This window comes from Acipenser ruthenus, chromosome 31 (genome assembly GCF_902713425.1).
Source record: "Acipenser ruthenus chromosome 31, fAciRut3.2 maternal haplotype, whole genome shotgun sequence".
Lineage (NCBI taxonomy): Eukaryota > Metazoa > Chordata > Actinopteri > Acipenseriformes > Acipenseridae > Acipenser > Acipenser ruthenus.
Genome location: NC_081219.1, coordinates 12,827,141 through 12,842,801, shown reverse-complemented (window position 1 = coordinate 12,842,801; position 15,661 = coordinate 12,827,141). Strand labels below are relative to the sequence as shown.

The window sequence follows — 15,661 nt, the reverse complement described above, 5'->3', positions numbered from 1 at the left end:
TGAACTAGAATGTCATATTGACAAATATTACATTTCACTTGGGCTCCAAAAAAGACTACACAGTATTGTAATTGTTGTCCACCACCCTATCTATCATTCACCAGCGCAAAACTGCCCTTTAAAAAACAATAGTGAATATTTTAAAAATATATGTATGAGCACCAAAAGAAACCTATCACTATTATAACACATTTATTTAAAAAAAAAAAATAAAGCATATAAGTGATGGACATTGAGAAAATGTTTTTGGTTTCTTTTTAAGCACTCGATCATTACTGACTGTGACTGTGCCTGAAGCATATGCAGTTGAATAAGCTGTTGAATTGCAAGCTTGAATAAAAGCAATAAAGAAAATCACAGAAAAAAAACAATATGCCACGTCTGTCAAGAGAGCAGCGCCTTCGTGCGATCGGCATGTTGGAGGCTGGATTAGGACAGCGTGCTGTGGCTCGCCGTCTTGGGTGCTCACAGCCAGCAATTTCAAACCTGGCGAGACGGTATAACCAGACACACTCTGTCAATGACAGGCCACGAACCGAGAGACCAAGAGTCACAACACCTGCCCGAGATCCACAGATCATTTTGCAGCATCTTCATGATGTCAATTGTTAATCAGCACAATAAAAAGTCACTGTACCTGATCTAAAACAGAGTGTGTCATTTTTCAATCACATCTAGTGAATTTTATCCAAATATAAGTGATAAGTTTCTTTTGATGCTCAAATATAAATGATACGTTTCTTTTGATGCTCAGTATATATCATATAATATAATTGAACCAATACTTAATGAGAGTGCTGGCTAATTTATATGAGCTAGTGATCGGCTGAGGCTTTGCATATATACAAAACTAAAAAATGCATGTAAGGAACCTCCTGGGATTCTTAATGAGATTCCCCCATAACGAGGGACAGCTCCTAACGGCAGACGCAAGCCTTTTATTTTTAATTACAGGGGTTATGGCGCATATTGTTAAATACAATTAACCCTGCTGAAAAACACGGGTCTTGGGAGAGCGTTGCCGTACAGGACATGAAGTTCATACTCCCCTAACTGATCTTACAACAAAGAGCTTAGCAGCCTGGGCTCCATGACAGCAGTGTACCTTTGGACCCTGGAGAGTAAAACCACTCTCACAGCTGTAATTACGTCAACAGGAATTCAAAGGGTCTTTTAATAGTGCATTGGACTGGGGACAAGGTGTTTGTTATAGGCAGTGAAGCCCACTTGTTTATGACCATTCCCAAGTGAATGATCTTATTTTTATCGTTATTTGTTTATTGTCTTACAGAGACTAGGGAGTGCGAACTGTGCATCAGCTGCAGAGGTTACGTGACTTGCTCAGGGTCACACAGTGAGTCAGTGAGTGAGCCGGGATTTGAACCGGGAACCTCCTGGTTACAAGCCCTTTTCTTTAACCACTGGACCACACAGCCGCCTCCTTAATGAGATTGCAATGTTGCAGCTCATGGAATATCCTATGTCAAAGAATTACATTTACAATAGGATGGCCAAATACCATACATATTGGCTGGATTAAAGGGTGAAGGCGGACACTTGTTCGTAAAAAGGCTGTCAAAGTGGCTAAACGTGATGTTTTAAATGTCCATCTTCACCCTTTTCCACTCTGGATAGGAGTTGCGGTCACTTTTCAGCTGTAATTGTAATGTGTTAATTGGTGTGTTAAGCTGTAATCATTAGTGTGTCAATTGGTGACATTCTAACACAGTGTGGATTGTGTGGTTTGTTAAATTTAGGCTGATGAGGCGTGCTTGAGTAGGATACAGTGTAGTTTCAGAAGGCGCTATGTAAAGTGTGAACACCTACACAAGGTTGGTTCATGGCTGTTGCAGTTTTTCGATGCACGCGCTGCGCGGTCTCATTTTTCAGCTCATGTAAATTAAATGGAATAAAACAAACACAAGCGTGTAGCTATATTAACTTTTTTTTTTTTTAATAGGATTCCCAGTATTTAAGCTATGTTTCTGCCTGGTGCTAAGCAGACAGTGGTGTTATATAAAAATTAATTTCTGCCGTTAAAATGAAATAAAAATGTGTGAGATTCTCATAGGATTAATGGTACTGTTTTGGCCGTGGTGAACATAGATACCCTGTCTCAGTTTATCCAGTGTGCAGTGGAGAGAGAGAGAGCGAGAGAAGCAGGCTATGGGAATGTTGAGTACCACTGCTGCTCCAGTTCAGTGGACTGGACCGCAATACTAACCCTTTCTAACAGTGACAATCACATGTGGCCCCACAGCACCCTCCTGGTATGTAAACTCAATGTGTGTTTTCCCGTCAATGTTATGGTGCTCTTTGCAGGCATGCGAAACTGTCCTGCAGCTCTGCTATTGAGGGATCCAATTCTTCATTTGGCACTCTACGTCTGTCAAGAATCTTTTTTTCTTTTGTTCTTGTAAATAAGCTTCTGTTTTGTAAGTCTTTTGTACACTGAAATTGTAGTGGATATTTTTTTTTCTAAATAAAAAAAAAAAAAAGACCCCCCTCTGCTTGTCAATGGAACGGCTTGGATAGAGAGAGCGCGTTGGCTGAAGAACGGGGTCTGCGATGGCGGTGGAGCTAAACTGTGCCGCAGTTTAAATCACTATAAGAAAACCAGCATCTCTTTAACAGTGAGTGTGAAGGATATTTTAGTCTTAAAAGTAAGCAACGTTCCAGATTCGGTTTTATTGTTAATATTCAAACAGTGCTGTGATTAGAGCTGTCACTGTTTCAATTGAACGGAACCCGGTGGGTTTAAATCTTGCGCTTTGGTGTAGCGATCAATCCTTTCAGAACAAAGCCCCAAGATCACACGTGTTTGGAGGGGGGATAGTAATACCTTAGGATAGTAATGCTTCTGAAAAACACTTTTGCTAAATGTCATGGTTAAATTTCCATTTGACTGTAATGCAGAATAAATCCTTGCAATTTGAAGGGGATTTCTTCTCCCAAGTCTGAAACGTTTCCCCAGTCAGGACATTTTAACATTAAATTATTAAAACATCAGATAACCCAAATTATTTAAAAACCCAGCCTTGTCTAATACATAAATTACAGCAGGATTGCAAAAGAGCAGGGAGGCAGTTTTCGGTTTAAGAACATATTTTATATGTATGTGTGTATATATATATATATATAATTTAATACAGCAACAGAGATTTAACATAAACATTTTTTTTTATCTTTTTAAATTAATCATTTTTTATTTAAGTATTCAAAAGGCATGCATATCCTGTCACTCATTTGCAGTAATTAAGTCGGTTGTAGGCTTATCTAAGGGGAGTTGAACAAGGCTGTTAACACGTTCCTCTAACCGTTACACTCAACTCTCCAGGCCCAGTGGGAGATGGCCACTGACCCGCGACTGCGTGCAGCAGAGTGGGGAGATGTCAATAACCAGAGTGGAGCTGCTGCAGTGTCTATGAGACTACTGAGGTGGAACTAATACATACCCACGACAAGGCAGGAGCAGCCTGCGTTTTACTGCTACATTAATTAAACAAACTTCTAATTAACTAGGGTTCTGTTCTGGTGAATAGGGGAATAGCTACGCAGGCAGAAAGCAGGCTAACGTTTGTGTAGGTGGGCAAGTGGTTCAAATGCATGAACAGAACAGTAAACGCAGTGGCAGAGCTGCTGTCCTGTGGGAGTTAGGGCTTGTCCTGGACATGCTTGATCTAGCAGTGCCTCCACAGTGACTCGCTAGAGTTGACTGAAAAGGTTGGACATGCTTTTGACACTTTTGTACAAAAACCTAAATCCAAGTTGTATACATTTTGTTTATTTGGTTATTTGCTTTACAAGCAGTGTCTGGAATTCCAAAGTAATTACAAATTAACTCAAATTTTGTTAAATACTAACAGCAAGCCGTCAACAATAAGTGTTTTGCATGAAACAGCCTTGCTGTAGCAAAGAGACCGTACCGGAGTGGAATAAGCTCTGCGTGCGCGTCTGTCTGCCCTCTCCCTGTCAGTCCCTATGCCCGGCTCAGTCCGAAGAGCTTGGAGTCCACCTGTGGGAGAGGGGCTTGGGCAGCCGGTTGACGATGTGGCTCTCCAGAAACTCGAAGATGGCGTGGGGGTCCTGGTCAGCGTTGACGTAGATGGCGTCGCTGTACAGCTCCTGCAGCTCCGGGAGGTTGGTTCGGTACAGGTCCAGACGCCGCTGCAGACTCTCAGCTGAGTCCCGCGGGTTCACCTGCAGCCGGTCCTGGATCTGCTGGCTGGGGGCCGCCTTGTACAAGGAGTGGTACCTGAGGAGAGGAGAGGAGAGGAGAGCAGAGGAGAGCATTAGCTGCCTGTGCACCCTTGTACGGTTTTGGGGTGTAGGTATTTTTTTAAGATGCAGTACCAGTTTAAGACCGCTTCATTAAAAAATAAATGAAATCATCCTGTCTTACCTTTGGCCTGTGACGGGGTCGGTCATTCTGAAAGTCACCCTCTCCACAGCGACCTCATCAGGCATATCCAAGAAAAACACCCTGAAGAGATGAAAAGAAGAACCATTACGTTAACTTGTTATACAATGATAAACAACAAACTTCATCTCAGCCTAATTAGAAATTCCTAAAGATTTCAGTGCCTTGCCTATCCCGACAGACACAAACTATTTTTCATAGTCCGGGGAAGATTAATTTAAAAACTGTACCAAGCCACCTTAAATAATATATCTATTTTGTTTTATCAAAAGTACTTGGTAACAACCAATTTGAACAATGATGAATGCAATGGGAAAGTGAAAGAAGGGTAGCTTGAAGCTAATAACATTTTAACATCTTCAAAGCCTTTACAAGCAGTCTTGCCTTCTAAATGTGTCGTTTCAGTGAGATCTTTGCTGGTAAATATTCATGTGGGTTGAACAGTGTGGGATACAGACTGACAATCAAAGAGACCATTGTCTTATTTCCACTCCTGGAGAAGTCACTTGAGGCCCAGGCTCTTGTGAGTTGGGCTTCTTCAGTGAACGACTGCTCTCTTTGCCTGTACTGTCTATACCTGTCAAGTCTGTCTATTGATCTGTTCCACCAATAATTATGTGTGTGTGTGTGTGTGTGTGTGTGTGTTGTCACAAGTAGCTGGCTCTCAGCCTCACGTTTCTAAAGTGTTTGGAAAAGGGGGAAATGGGGTGGTTGGGGGTTGTACTCCTGAATTTTTTATTAATATTTGTCTTAAAAAAATAAATAATAAATACTGTGCAAAGCTATTAGAATTAATATTTATGCCCCTCAACATGAAATATTCATAGGCCCGGCTGAAGAAAAGATATATTTTGGGGGAAGGGGTGGTCATAAGAATTAATTTACTCTGTTCTGTTTACTTGACAGCTTGATGTTTTCAGACAGATGATTGAAAGAGCAGACAAGCGCCTGTCACTCATTTGCACCATTTGTATTGGGAGGGGGGGGGTCCTTGAATTTCTGCCAACCTTTAACAAGAACTAACAACGTCTTTCCTCCTTCATTTTTCTTTTTAACTATCCCCCCTTCCCAGCCTGAGGCGATCTTCGTGGCTCGGTTCATCCGATCCCCTTCCGTTCCATCTCCCGAAATTAAGAAATTAATGAGAGATAGATTCTTTACAGAGGGCCCCTGCAATGTTTACCGGCGATTAAATTATAATGCGGGCCCGGCTCTATTATTTATAAGCCAATTAGAGGAAGTGTTGCTTGATTTGATGGGATACAGACACACAAAATACACTTAACTAAGAGAGAGGGGGGAGAGGGAGGGAGGGAGGGAGGGAGGGAGGGAGGAGGGAGGGAGGGGGAGAGAGAGAGGAGGGGGGGAGAGAGGGAGGAGGGGAGAGAGTGGGAGAGAGAGAGGAGGGGGGGAGGGAACAGGGAACATAGCTAGGAGGGGAGGCAGGGTAAAGCTGCCGATTGCTCACGACTCTCTAGGATAACGCAGCTAATTGTTCTACTTTATCTGACCGTCACGGATAGCCATGCATATTTCATTGTTCTCAAAGACTTCCATTGTTTGCACTCGTGTTGCAGCTGTAACAAGCAGAAGCCCAGCCAAGCTGCAGTGTAGTTAAAGACTGGCTGTGGGTGGGTAGGAGGGAAGGAGAGAAGGAGAGAGGGAGGGGAGGACGGGCTGCCATCGGTTCTCTCCTCCGACAGCGGCCTAGCTGAAGAGGGGGTTGTGGTGGGGGCAGGTTTAACCTATTGATTGCCCATCGCAGTCTACCTGCGTTTGATCCTGACACTGAGATTGATCCACACAGCTTCCAGAATGAGCTTAATTAGACCTATCCTTCAGGCTTGATGGGGTTGGACAAAACATAAACAAGAAACACCTGCTGCATGTAGCACACACTTTGCGTAAATGGAATTGATAGCAAATAGCAGGATGGCAGTAGAGAGTTCTTTTACTTGCACAGGGCTGTTTCCCTCCTTGACCACCACTCTGCACTGGATTTAGGATTTCATATCACTCTCTGTTCGTACAGCGTCAGCGTAGCTGGAACAATCCTTTACTGCAACACTCCTTTAGCTTCAGTGGTTTGACATGAAACCCCAATATCAACAACACGGTTCAATAAATAATGCTGGGTCTGTGACTGTACTGCCCGGGCTCAGAGACAGAGCCCGCATCTCCCTGACCCATCTCAGCTTCATTACTAATATCTCCAAATGACTGATCGGCTTTCTGAAAGGGGAGCGGGCAGGTATGCAAAGAAGGAAACCGGAGGACAGGCAGCGTTCGTTATCTGATGGGGAGTTATCTAAAAGGTACTTTTTTGTGTGTGTGTGTTTTTTTTTGTTTGTTTTTTTAATAGGATCAAATGGCGGTTTTTCCATAACAAAAGCGCCTTGGTTCTGGCTACCTGGTTTATTTAAAGCCGCATTCAAAGCCTCCACTAACAAGCGAGGGATGTCCTCGTCAAGGGGTCATGCTAGCACCGCTGTGGAAACACGGTCTTCAGAGAGGCGGAACGCTGACTGATAGACAGTTTTGATGCCTGATGTTCATGTCAGTATAGCCATCTCTGAATTGAGGCAGGGGGGAAAGGAACAAACGTGGCTTCCAACCTGGCTCTTATGCTTAGGATATTTCCCACACCAAAAAAGGTTTGTGGGAAGTGACAGAAGCACAAGCATTACACAGTGACTTAACTCAGCCCCTGGACCAGCGTGCTCTTTGTTTAACCTTTAAGATGCATTGCACTTTGGGCTGAAGTTAAAGGCTGCAATGGTACTAAGGGATACATATTCCTGAAAAAAAAACTACTTCTGGGATATATCTTATTGTTCAAAACTGCTGCCGGACCAGGACGTTAGCAAGCTACTCAAAGTCCAGCGCTCTAACCCAGGGGTGTCCAGTCACTGTCCTGGAGGGCCATTCCACTGTGGGTTTATCGGGGCTTATCAGGGTGTGGACGGAGGTTTAACAGGTTCAACTGTGGTCTGTCTTGAGACCTGACAAGGACCTAACACAGCGTCCTGACAGCCTGCCACTCACTACAAATAGGTAAAGCAGCAACTCTCATTTTTAATGGCTGGGCATGATAGAAGTGTTTTGTCTGGAGGATATGAAAGACCCACAGTTAGGCAGATTACAGAGCGGATTTCAATGGGTATAGAGACCTTTGGAAGGCACGCACCCCAGCTCCTGACGAGTGGCCCGTTGCACCACATGGGTTGGCACACCGCTGTGTTGTTGATTTATTTATTTATCTGTTTTAAAGTCCAAGTAACCAGATAGCTGTTAATTAATAAAGCTGTCAGTTAAAATCGCTGCCACCCGACCATTGCCATCCCATCAGTAACATTATCTCTCCATTGTGTAGCGCTAGCAGACCACAGCCCTCCGGCTCAATTAAGCTAATGCTATGCAAATGAGGTCTCTCGCCATTAGCTCCACACTGAGGGATGTTAATGGTATAATTGGGGCTTTCCGCAGGGTAATTAGAGTCGATTCCCCTCTCTTAGTTCGACAGGTCTAATTATTGTTAATAAAAGAGAGAGGGGGCAGCTAGGGTCGCAGTGCGGACATGTCCAATTGGATGAGGTGGGCATCTGGTGTGGGTCCAAAGGTTATAGGCTTTTGCCAATACTATGCAGAGTCATAGGGCACTGTTACAGCACTATGAATCAGTGGACCTCCTTGTAAAGGAGGGTAAACTGGTCAGAGTCATGCCCTTGATTTTAGAACGCTTTCACAGCTGGATTGACTGGCCCACTTTATGGCCCACTGGTCATTTACTTTATGGGCAAACGACTTGTAAGGTTCACTTCTTTTCTAAGAAATCTGTCTGCCCATAGTCCACAAACAGTGTCCACAAACAGTACGGTTTCCCACAGTATTTGCCACTACTAGCAGTACTGGCATTGTTTTAGATGGTATTCATACATTCCTGCTGAGTGAGCCGTCTTGCTGTATGCTCATTGTGGTGGAGAGTGTGGTGTAGACTATGTGAGAGGCCTGTGGTAAAGCCAGACCGGTAAAGCACTGGCCCATGAACCGCAGGACGATCAAAGGCTCGCAATAGACGAACACTTAATCACAGTGCTTAGCGGCACTCTGCTGCGTCATAAACGCTACAAGCTACTCTACAAAGTAGCTCCAGCGCCAACCTTAGGCTTTATTCATTTGCCTAAAATACTGATTTATAACTTTGATATATTTTATAAAACGACCATGTGTGTAGGATTTGATCGACTTTAAGACCTAACCACATAGCCTATCTATCCTATGCGCTACTGTGAGGTTCAAAGCTGAGCCAATCCAAGGCAAGGACCGAGCCCACGCCCTCTCAATATTAACGTGCCGACGCTCACCAACGCGTGACTTAGTTGGCAATGTTGATTTTCCCCGAGTGCTGTAATTGAGCTTCTGTTTAAAGTTTGAACTATCACAATTCAGACGGATCTGTTCTGAATCTGCTATATCAATACTGTGGAGCCTCTGGGACGGCAGTGGATGGGCGGCATCCAGCCTGCAAGAGCAGCTGCTAACCCACACTCCCGGCTGAAAAGTGCAAAGGTTACTGTATCTTATTTGGAGTTCAAAATGGAATTTGTTCTAGGGCCCCTGGGTGTAGAAAAAAAAAATTGTGCTTGTTATGCAAGCCTACGATTACAAGAGGAACGTGCGCTTTGAGATCTAACCCATCCTGAACTCAGGTGGAGCATTTTTTTTTTTTTTTTTTTGAAGCAGTGTTTGAAATGTAGTGTATTTGGCAGCTGTGCCACATTGCCCTGTAAGCGCGACTCAAGCCTATACTGTCCAATCCCTGGCCTCTGTAGTCAAACCTATTGCCCTTGTTTTTGATACCCAGCTCTGCGCACCCACCACCGTGCCACCACCAAGGCAGGCGAGCTTCCAGAGGCAGTTCAGATAATCTGAGCCTGTGATCAGATCCTCAGGGGCTGAGATAGTTTGGGTAATCTGAGTCGGAGATCTGAACCTACCTGCTCAGGTAGTTCGGATAATCGGAGCACTGCTTGGCTCAGGTGATAATAAAGATCCTGACAAGTCCAAGATCCGCCCCCCTTCCCCCTTCTCTGATTCTCTTGTGATGAATATTCTCCTCCACGCCTGACAAACTCCCTGTAAATGGCAGCTCGCTGGGTTGCTGGTGCTCCTTTAGCTGGAGTAATGAGGACTAAGCCCCAGCTTGCACCTCGTTGTTTAAACAGCTCTGGGCTGAGCCTCCCTGTAATGGACTAATTAACCTGCGCTGCCCTCTCTGCTATCCACAGAACTCTGCCTCTGCACTAACAGGCAAATCCCTGTTAACCCTCCTAACCACAGCGAGGGAAAGGCCCCCAGTAATACCTCTTAGCTGGTCCTTATTCTCAGTCTATACCTCTCGATCGCCCCCTAATCTCGGGACTCAATCCCATAAGCCTCTCAATAGACCCCAATCAGAGAGTCCCATCCCAGATACCACTGAATAGACTCAACGCAGATCCCTTATATCCCAGTGAAAATTCCGTCTTCCGTACAGCTCTTCGCTGATCTTATTTACCATCTACCTGATTCTCAAGCACATCCTGCACAAACCCCAGTCAGCCCTGTGATATCCTGTCTCCAGGGCCAGGCTGGCGCGTGTAATTACAAAGCAGTATGTATACAGCGGTTTGGGGTTGGGAATGCATTATGTTTATTCAATGTGCGACATGCAGAAAATATCAAGTCGCATTCCCGCAATGGAAACCTAGAATGTCACTGGACTCAGTTACTGTCCAGAGGTCTGAGCTGGCTTTCCAGCGTGAGGCTTTTTCAACTTGCAACTTTCTATCCTTCGTTCTTTTTGTCTGTTTCAATCAGATGCATCTCTGGAAAGGTCCCACTGGAGTCCCCCGGAGTCCTTATTTATCCAGGATCCAATTAGAGCCGACCCGAGATCATCAGGCTGCTTTTCTGCTTCAATTCCCAGGGCTAAAGCTGTGGCCGGAGGGGCTTCTTTTTCCAAGACACGCTGCTGATGCTGTGAATAAACTGCCTGCAGCCATTAAGAGTCTCTAGCAGCATTGCGATGCTTAAAACAAGCTTTTATTTTCCGTATTGGTATGCACATTGTTTTTTTTTTTTTTTTAATGAGTTAAGCGCTGGTGAAAAGTGCTGCATTGATGTCACTCGAGACCCAAGTCGTATATTTATCCCCTGTCTAGAATGCTAACCAATGCGCTATCGTATCAGGACAGCTGTGCTGTGCGGGTTTTGCTCCAGATCCTTTGTGTTGCCTTTGCTGGTAATGTTGTGGTCTGCTAACAGTTTTCTTAATGTTTCTTGAAAGTAAAGCACAGGTATTATAATGTCCAAAAACCTGATCCTTTCCTAGTTTCACTGTGAATTTAGCAAAGCACACCTCAGCTTGTTACCTGTACACTGTGGCTAATCAAGCTCATAGTAAAACCTGGAATGGGTGAAACTGCTATGCAATAGGAGTCGGATTCCCATCCCTGCGTGTGTCGTGATTTCTCTGGTACGCGGAAGTAGTCAAACGAAGCTTACTAGGGTTCTGCAGGATCAGATAATGGATTGTGATAGTGAGAATAGTGAGAAAAAATGTTCCCATTCAATTGGAGGAGAAACAGAACTCCAAACCGCTCAGAACTGTTGCAGACGCCCTAAAACAGCTAGGCTATTCTTGTGATCTATATGAAGAGCGCTGGAAGTGAGGCCCACCTGTTTGGCGTGAAGCCGGCACTGTTGAGTTTCTCTGCCTGCTCCAGGTTGCGAGGACAGCCATGCACGACCCAGCCGCGGGTGGTGCAGTCCAGTCTACTGAGGCGCTCAGTCAGGATCTTCAGCACCGTGCTGTCAGGCACTGAAAACAACACACACACACCATCAGCGCCCTCTGCAGGCTGGGAGGGGAAGGTGTGCTTTATGCCCTCAACCTGTACAGGTAATGTTTTTTTTTGGGGTTTTTTCTACACAGCTGAAGAAGGGCCATTGTCCGAAACGTCCTGAAATAAATAATTTTATATTAAGTTAAACCTTTTTGTGTACAACCACAAAATATATACTGCTATCCACTTCTGTTATTCCAGACTAAAACCATAAATAAATAAATCAACCAACACTACAGGTTCATTATTTTAACTTCACTATCGCCATCTAGTGGTTTAAATGTGTCAGGAGGGGGGAGAAATTCACGGATACAGTATTATTATTATTATTATTATTATTTATTTCTTAGCAGACGCCCTTATGCAGGGCGACTTACAATTGTTACAAGATATCACATTATTTTTTACATACAATTACCCATTTATACAGTTGGGTTTTTACTGGAGCAATCTAGGTAAAGTACCTTGCTCAAGGGTACAACAGCAGTGTCCCCGACCAGGGATTGAACCCACGACCCTCCGGTCAAGAGTCCAGAGCCCTAACCACTACTCCACACTGCTGCTATTTGTTACACAAGGCACAGTCTCCAGCCCTTTCAAATTTCATGAGTCCTACCACGCTGTCACCAAAGAAGACACATAAAACTGTTCTGCGGTTTACAGAAAAAATACGAACGGAAATTATAGAAATACTTGGGTTTCAAATTAGGATTTTAAAACGTACAAAATCACAGCTCAATTCTAATGTATTAGTTTAGTAGTTTAGGTTGAAAAAAAAATGCAAGCTGTGGATTGATCTGCAAATTTGAGGTGAGGATTTGTATTGTAAAAATGATCCTATATATTCCTTATTTTTTATTAATCAATAAAAGTATTGCAGCTACACACACGCATACACTGAGCCACCCACGCACAGGCTGCTGCATTTAGATGTATAGATCTGCACAGTGTCAGTCTGGCTCTGGGGCAGCTATACGTGTATATTAAAAAATTTTGTAATATATAGATATTTTGACTTCTAAAGGATGAATTCTGAAAAAAAAAATGAAATTGAAAAAAGAAAGAAAGAAAGAAAGAAAGAAAGAAAAAGAAAGAAAGAATTTATTTTCAATAAGGGGTCCCTGGAGCTTGTGAAAAATTAAAGTCGATGGATCCAAACTGTCCAATTTCCACTTCAAAAGAGCTGGGGCTTCGAGCTCCTCTAGAACCGGCTTCAAAAGCCTCGCAGCCCTGGAAAGGGGTTCTCTCGCTCTCTTTATATAACACTGTTTTTTTCTTTTCTTTTCTTAATAATTCTGGTCTCTAATTCCCTTAAGCACTGTACTGGTTACACTACCCGCCGTCTCTCCCTTCCATAATTATACCCATGTGAGTCTATTAATCAACTTGTAAATTATTTAAGGCGGACAGCTCTCTGCCTGCAGCTCCGCACACTGACACTGGCACAGAGAGAGAGAGAGAGAGAGAGAGAGAGGGAGAGGGAGAGGGAGAGGGAGAGGGAGAGGGAGAGGGAGAGAGAGAGAGAGAGAGAGAGGGAGAGGAGTCTGCAAACAGTGCTGGGAACTCCCTGTGGACTGTGAGCCAACAATTCAGACAAGAGAGGCTCCTTTTTTACCACCTGCTTATCCATTGCTAGTATAAAGTATAACTAAAAAAGAAGTAAAATTAAACGAGTAAAATAAACCTTTATTATTATTATTTGTTTATTTAGCAGACGCCTTTATCCAAGGCGACTTACAGAGACTAGGGTGTGTGAACTATGCATCAGCTGCAATTACGTCTCACCCGAAAGACGGAGCACAAGGAGGTGAAGTGACTTGCTCAGGGTCACACAATGAGTCAGTGGCAGAGGTGGGATTTGAACCGGGGACCTCCTGGTTATAAGCCCTTTTCTTTAACCACTGGACCACACAGCCTCCTTTATTGGAATATAATTTACATTTTTACTGTACTTTTGATGTCAAAACTCCTACTGCTTCTGGGCAAAAAAAATGCCTTTTTTTCTTCAGGTTTTTTTTTATAACTTGCTGTTTTTCTTTTCTTTTGAGAATATTCTCTATAACTAGACTAGTATTCGGAAGAGTGCAGTCCTGTCGTTGGTAGACCACATATTGATCTCATAAATCCAGACAGTTAATACGCATGAGCTACAGCAAAAATGAAACCGCAGCGCGCAACCTATACAGCAGACGGGACTCTTGAATGTCATGAGCACAGGACAGCTCCAGCAGCACCAGCAGCAGCAGCACGCCACAACCACAGTGCCACAGACCTTTCCTTCTGCTTGTGGTGGAGTGGGGCACACATCCGATTAGACCTGAACTCGGCACACACCAGCAGCAAATCTTTACACGCCACAGAGCTGCGAGTCTCTGCGGGATGTTTATTAAATTAATAAGAAGTTGCTTTAGGCAAGTCGCACAGTGATTGGCATCCATCGCAGGTCTCTGTCTCTGGAGTGGGTCCGTTATAACTAACTGCTTGTGATGGGCTGCGGTAAAGGGAAACGTCTTTCAACTAAATTAGAGATTTCAGCTCAGGGCTGCAGAGCAGTGTGGCCTAGTGGTTACAGCCACGGGACTGGGAAGCTGTATGGCCTAGTGGATAAGGCATAGGGACCAGGAGGCAGTGTGGCCTACCGGGTATAGCTGATGGACTGGGAAGTAGTTCAGCTTTGTTAGTGCTGATGTACTGGGAAGTAGTGTGGCCTAGCGGTTGGAGTGAAAGACTGGGCGGCAGTGTGGCTCAGTGGTTTCAGCTGTCAAACAGCCCAGAGATTTTATTTTATAGGAATCCATATGCTTACTGTACTAAAAATAAAATGTAGTTGTTTTTTTTTTTTTTTAAATAACACAGATAAATGTCTCTGCACCATGAAAATATTCATTTACAGAAAAAAAAATGGCTCTGCCTAATCTCCGAGGAAAGCCTTGACAAAGTAATTTGCATGTAAACTGAGACGAGGAATTGTCATCGCCCTCAGATTAAATGGAGAGGATGGGAAAGGATCTGATTTTCATGTGCAAATTACAGCCACTGAAGCTGTGCATTATTATTTCATTAAGCCAGAGCTGCGACTCGCTCGCTGCCTTCCCAGCAGACACTTAAAGATCGTGCCCCCTGCGATGCTGTTTACATTTCAACTGGGACGTTAAAAACAGGGCGCAGAAGAGCCGAGGCACACCCCAAGGAATACCCCTACACCAGTTGTGACCGATAACATTAGCGCTCTTTGCATAAATTGCTTCTCAACCGAAAGCTTCATCGCTAGCTGCCTTCAGTAAAAATGTTATTGTGAAATATTGTGGCTCTGAAAACACTTGAGAGCTGAGGGACTCGCATATTCGTTTATATACACAGCACTGAGCATGACTGAATGCATGTACTGTAACTGCGTCTGTATCAGCAGATAGAAACCTGCTAATATACTGTGTCTGTATACATTTGTACAGGACAGAAAAAAACGTGACAGAGAAAGAAAGAAAGAACCTGCAGAATCAACCGTCAACCACGTACTGTATAACTTAACCTCAGCCAAGACTTTTTTTTTATTAATATTTAGTTTGTTGATTAACCGATCTTTACATTTTTGAGAAATTCACAACAAAAAATGTCTGGCAACTGGTTTAAATACAGGAAGGACAAGTTCATTCAACTCCGGTGGTCTCGGCCCACGTTGCAAAAAAGGTCACTGAAATACAAAAACTGTCACTTCACAGCTTGTACATCTGTGCAATCCTACTGAGCAGCGTCAGGCTCCTACACTGTGCAATGCTACTGAGCAGCGTCAGGCTCCTGCACTGTGCAATGCTACTGAGCAGCGTCAGGCTCCTGCACTGTGCAATGCTACTGAGCAGCGTCAGGCTCCTGCACTGTGCAATGCTACTGAGCAGCGTCAGGCTCCTACACTGTGCAATGCTACTGAGCAGCGTCAGGCTCCTGCACTGTGCAATACTACTGAGCAGCGTCAGGCTCCTGCACTATGCAATGCTACTGAGCAGCGTCAGGCTCCTGCACTGTGCAATGCAGAAGGCTATGACCACAGCAGGCGTAGGAGAATGCACAGAGCGTGAGAAGCATTCTGGAGTAGATTACACTGGCATACAGTTGTCATAAAGGTTTCTTTTGTTTAAACCTATCGCTAAGCCTTTGTGTGTCATAACATACGTGTATGCATGAATTTATAACAAAAGGTTTCTACCCCCACGAATGCATGCACGCTTCTTTCTATAACTGCAATACTATGTATCTTATGATTTGCTGTTGAAAGTTATGGAATGGTCTATTATACATTTAAACAGTGGGTCCTACTTCTTAACCTGCATGTATTAATGAAAGTTCCCATGTATGTGCT

The 15,661-nt window shown here is 44.0% G+C and overlaps 1 protein-coding gene across 2 annotated transcripts in view; it reads right to left on the bottom strand.

Annotated features, from left to right (window-relative positions):
- Positions 1 to 3,084: 3,084 nt before the first annotated feature.
- Positions 3,085 to 15,661, bottom strand: part of LOC117422659 (adenylate kinase 8-like) — a 28,433-nt gene continuing 15,856 nt past the window's right edge. The window contains exons 11-13 of one of the 2 annotated variants that reach the window (XM_059005374.1): positions 11,141 to 11,282; positions 4,403 to 4,483; positions 3,085 to 4,255 (exon numbers count right to left, since the gene is read on the bottom strand). In XM_059005374.1, the coding sequence (XP_058861357.1) occupies positions 3,991 to 4,255; positions 4,403 to 4,483; positions 11,141 to 11,282 (488 nt within the window). In that variant the 3' untranslated portion in view covers positions 3,085 to 3,990. The remainder of the gene's footprint in view (positions 4,256 to 4,402; positions 4,484 to 11,140; positions 11,283 to 15,661) is intronic. The other variant, XM_059005376.1, reaches the window with a different exon arrangement.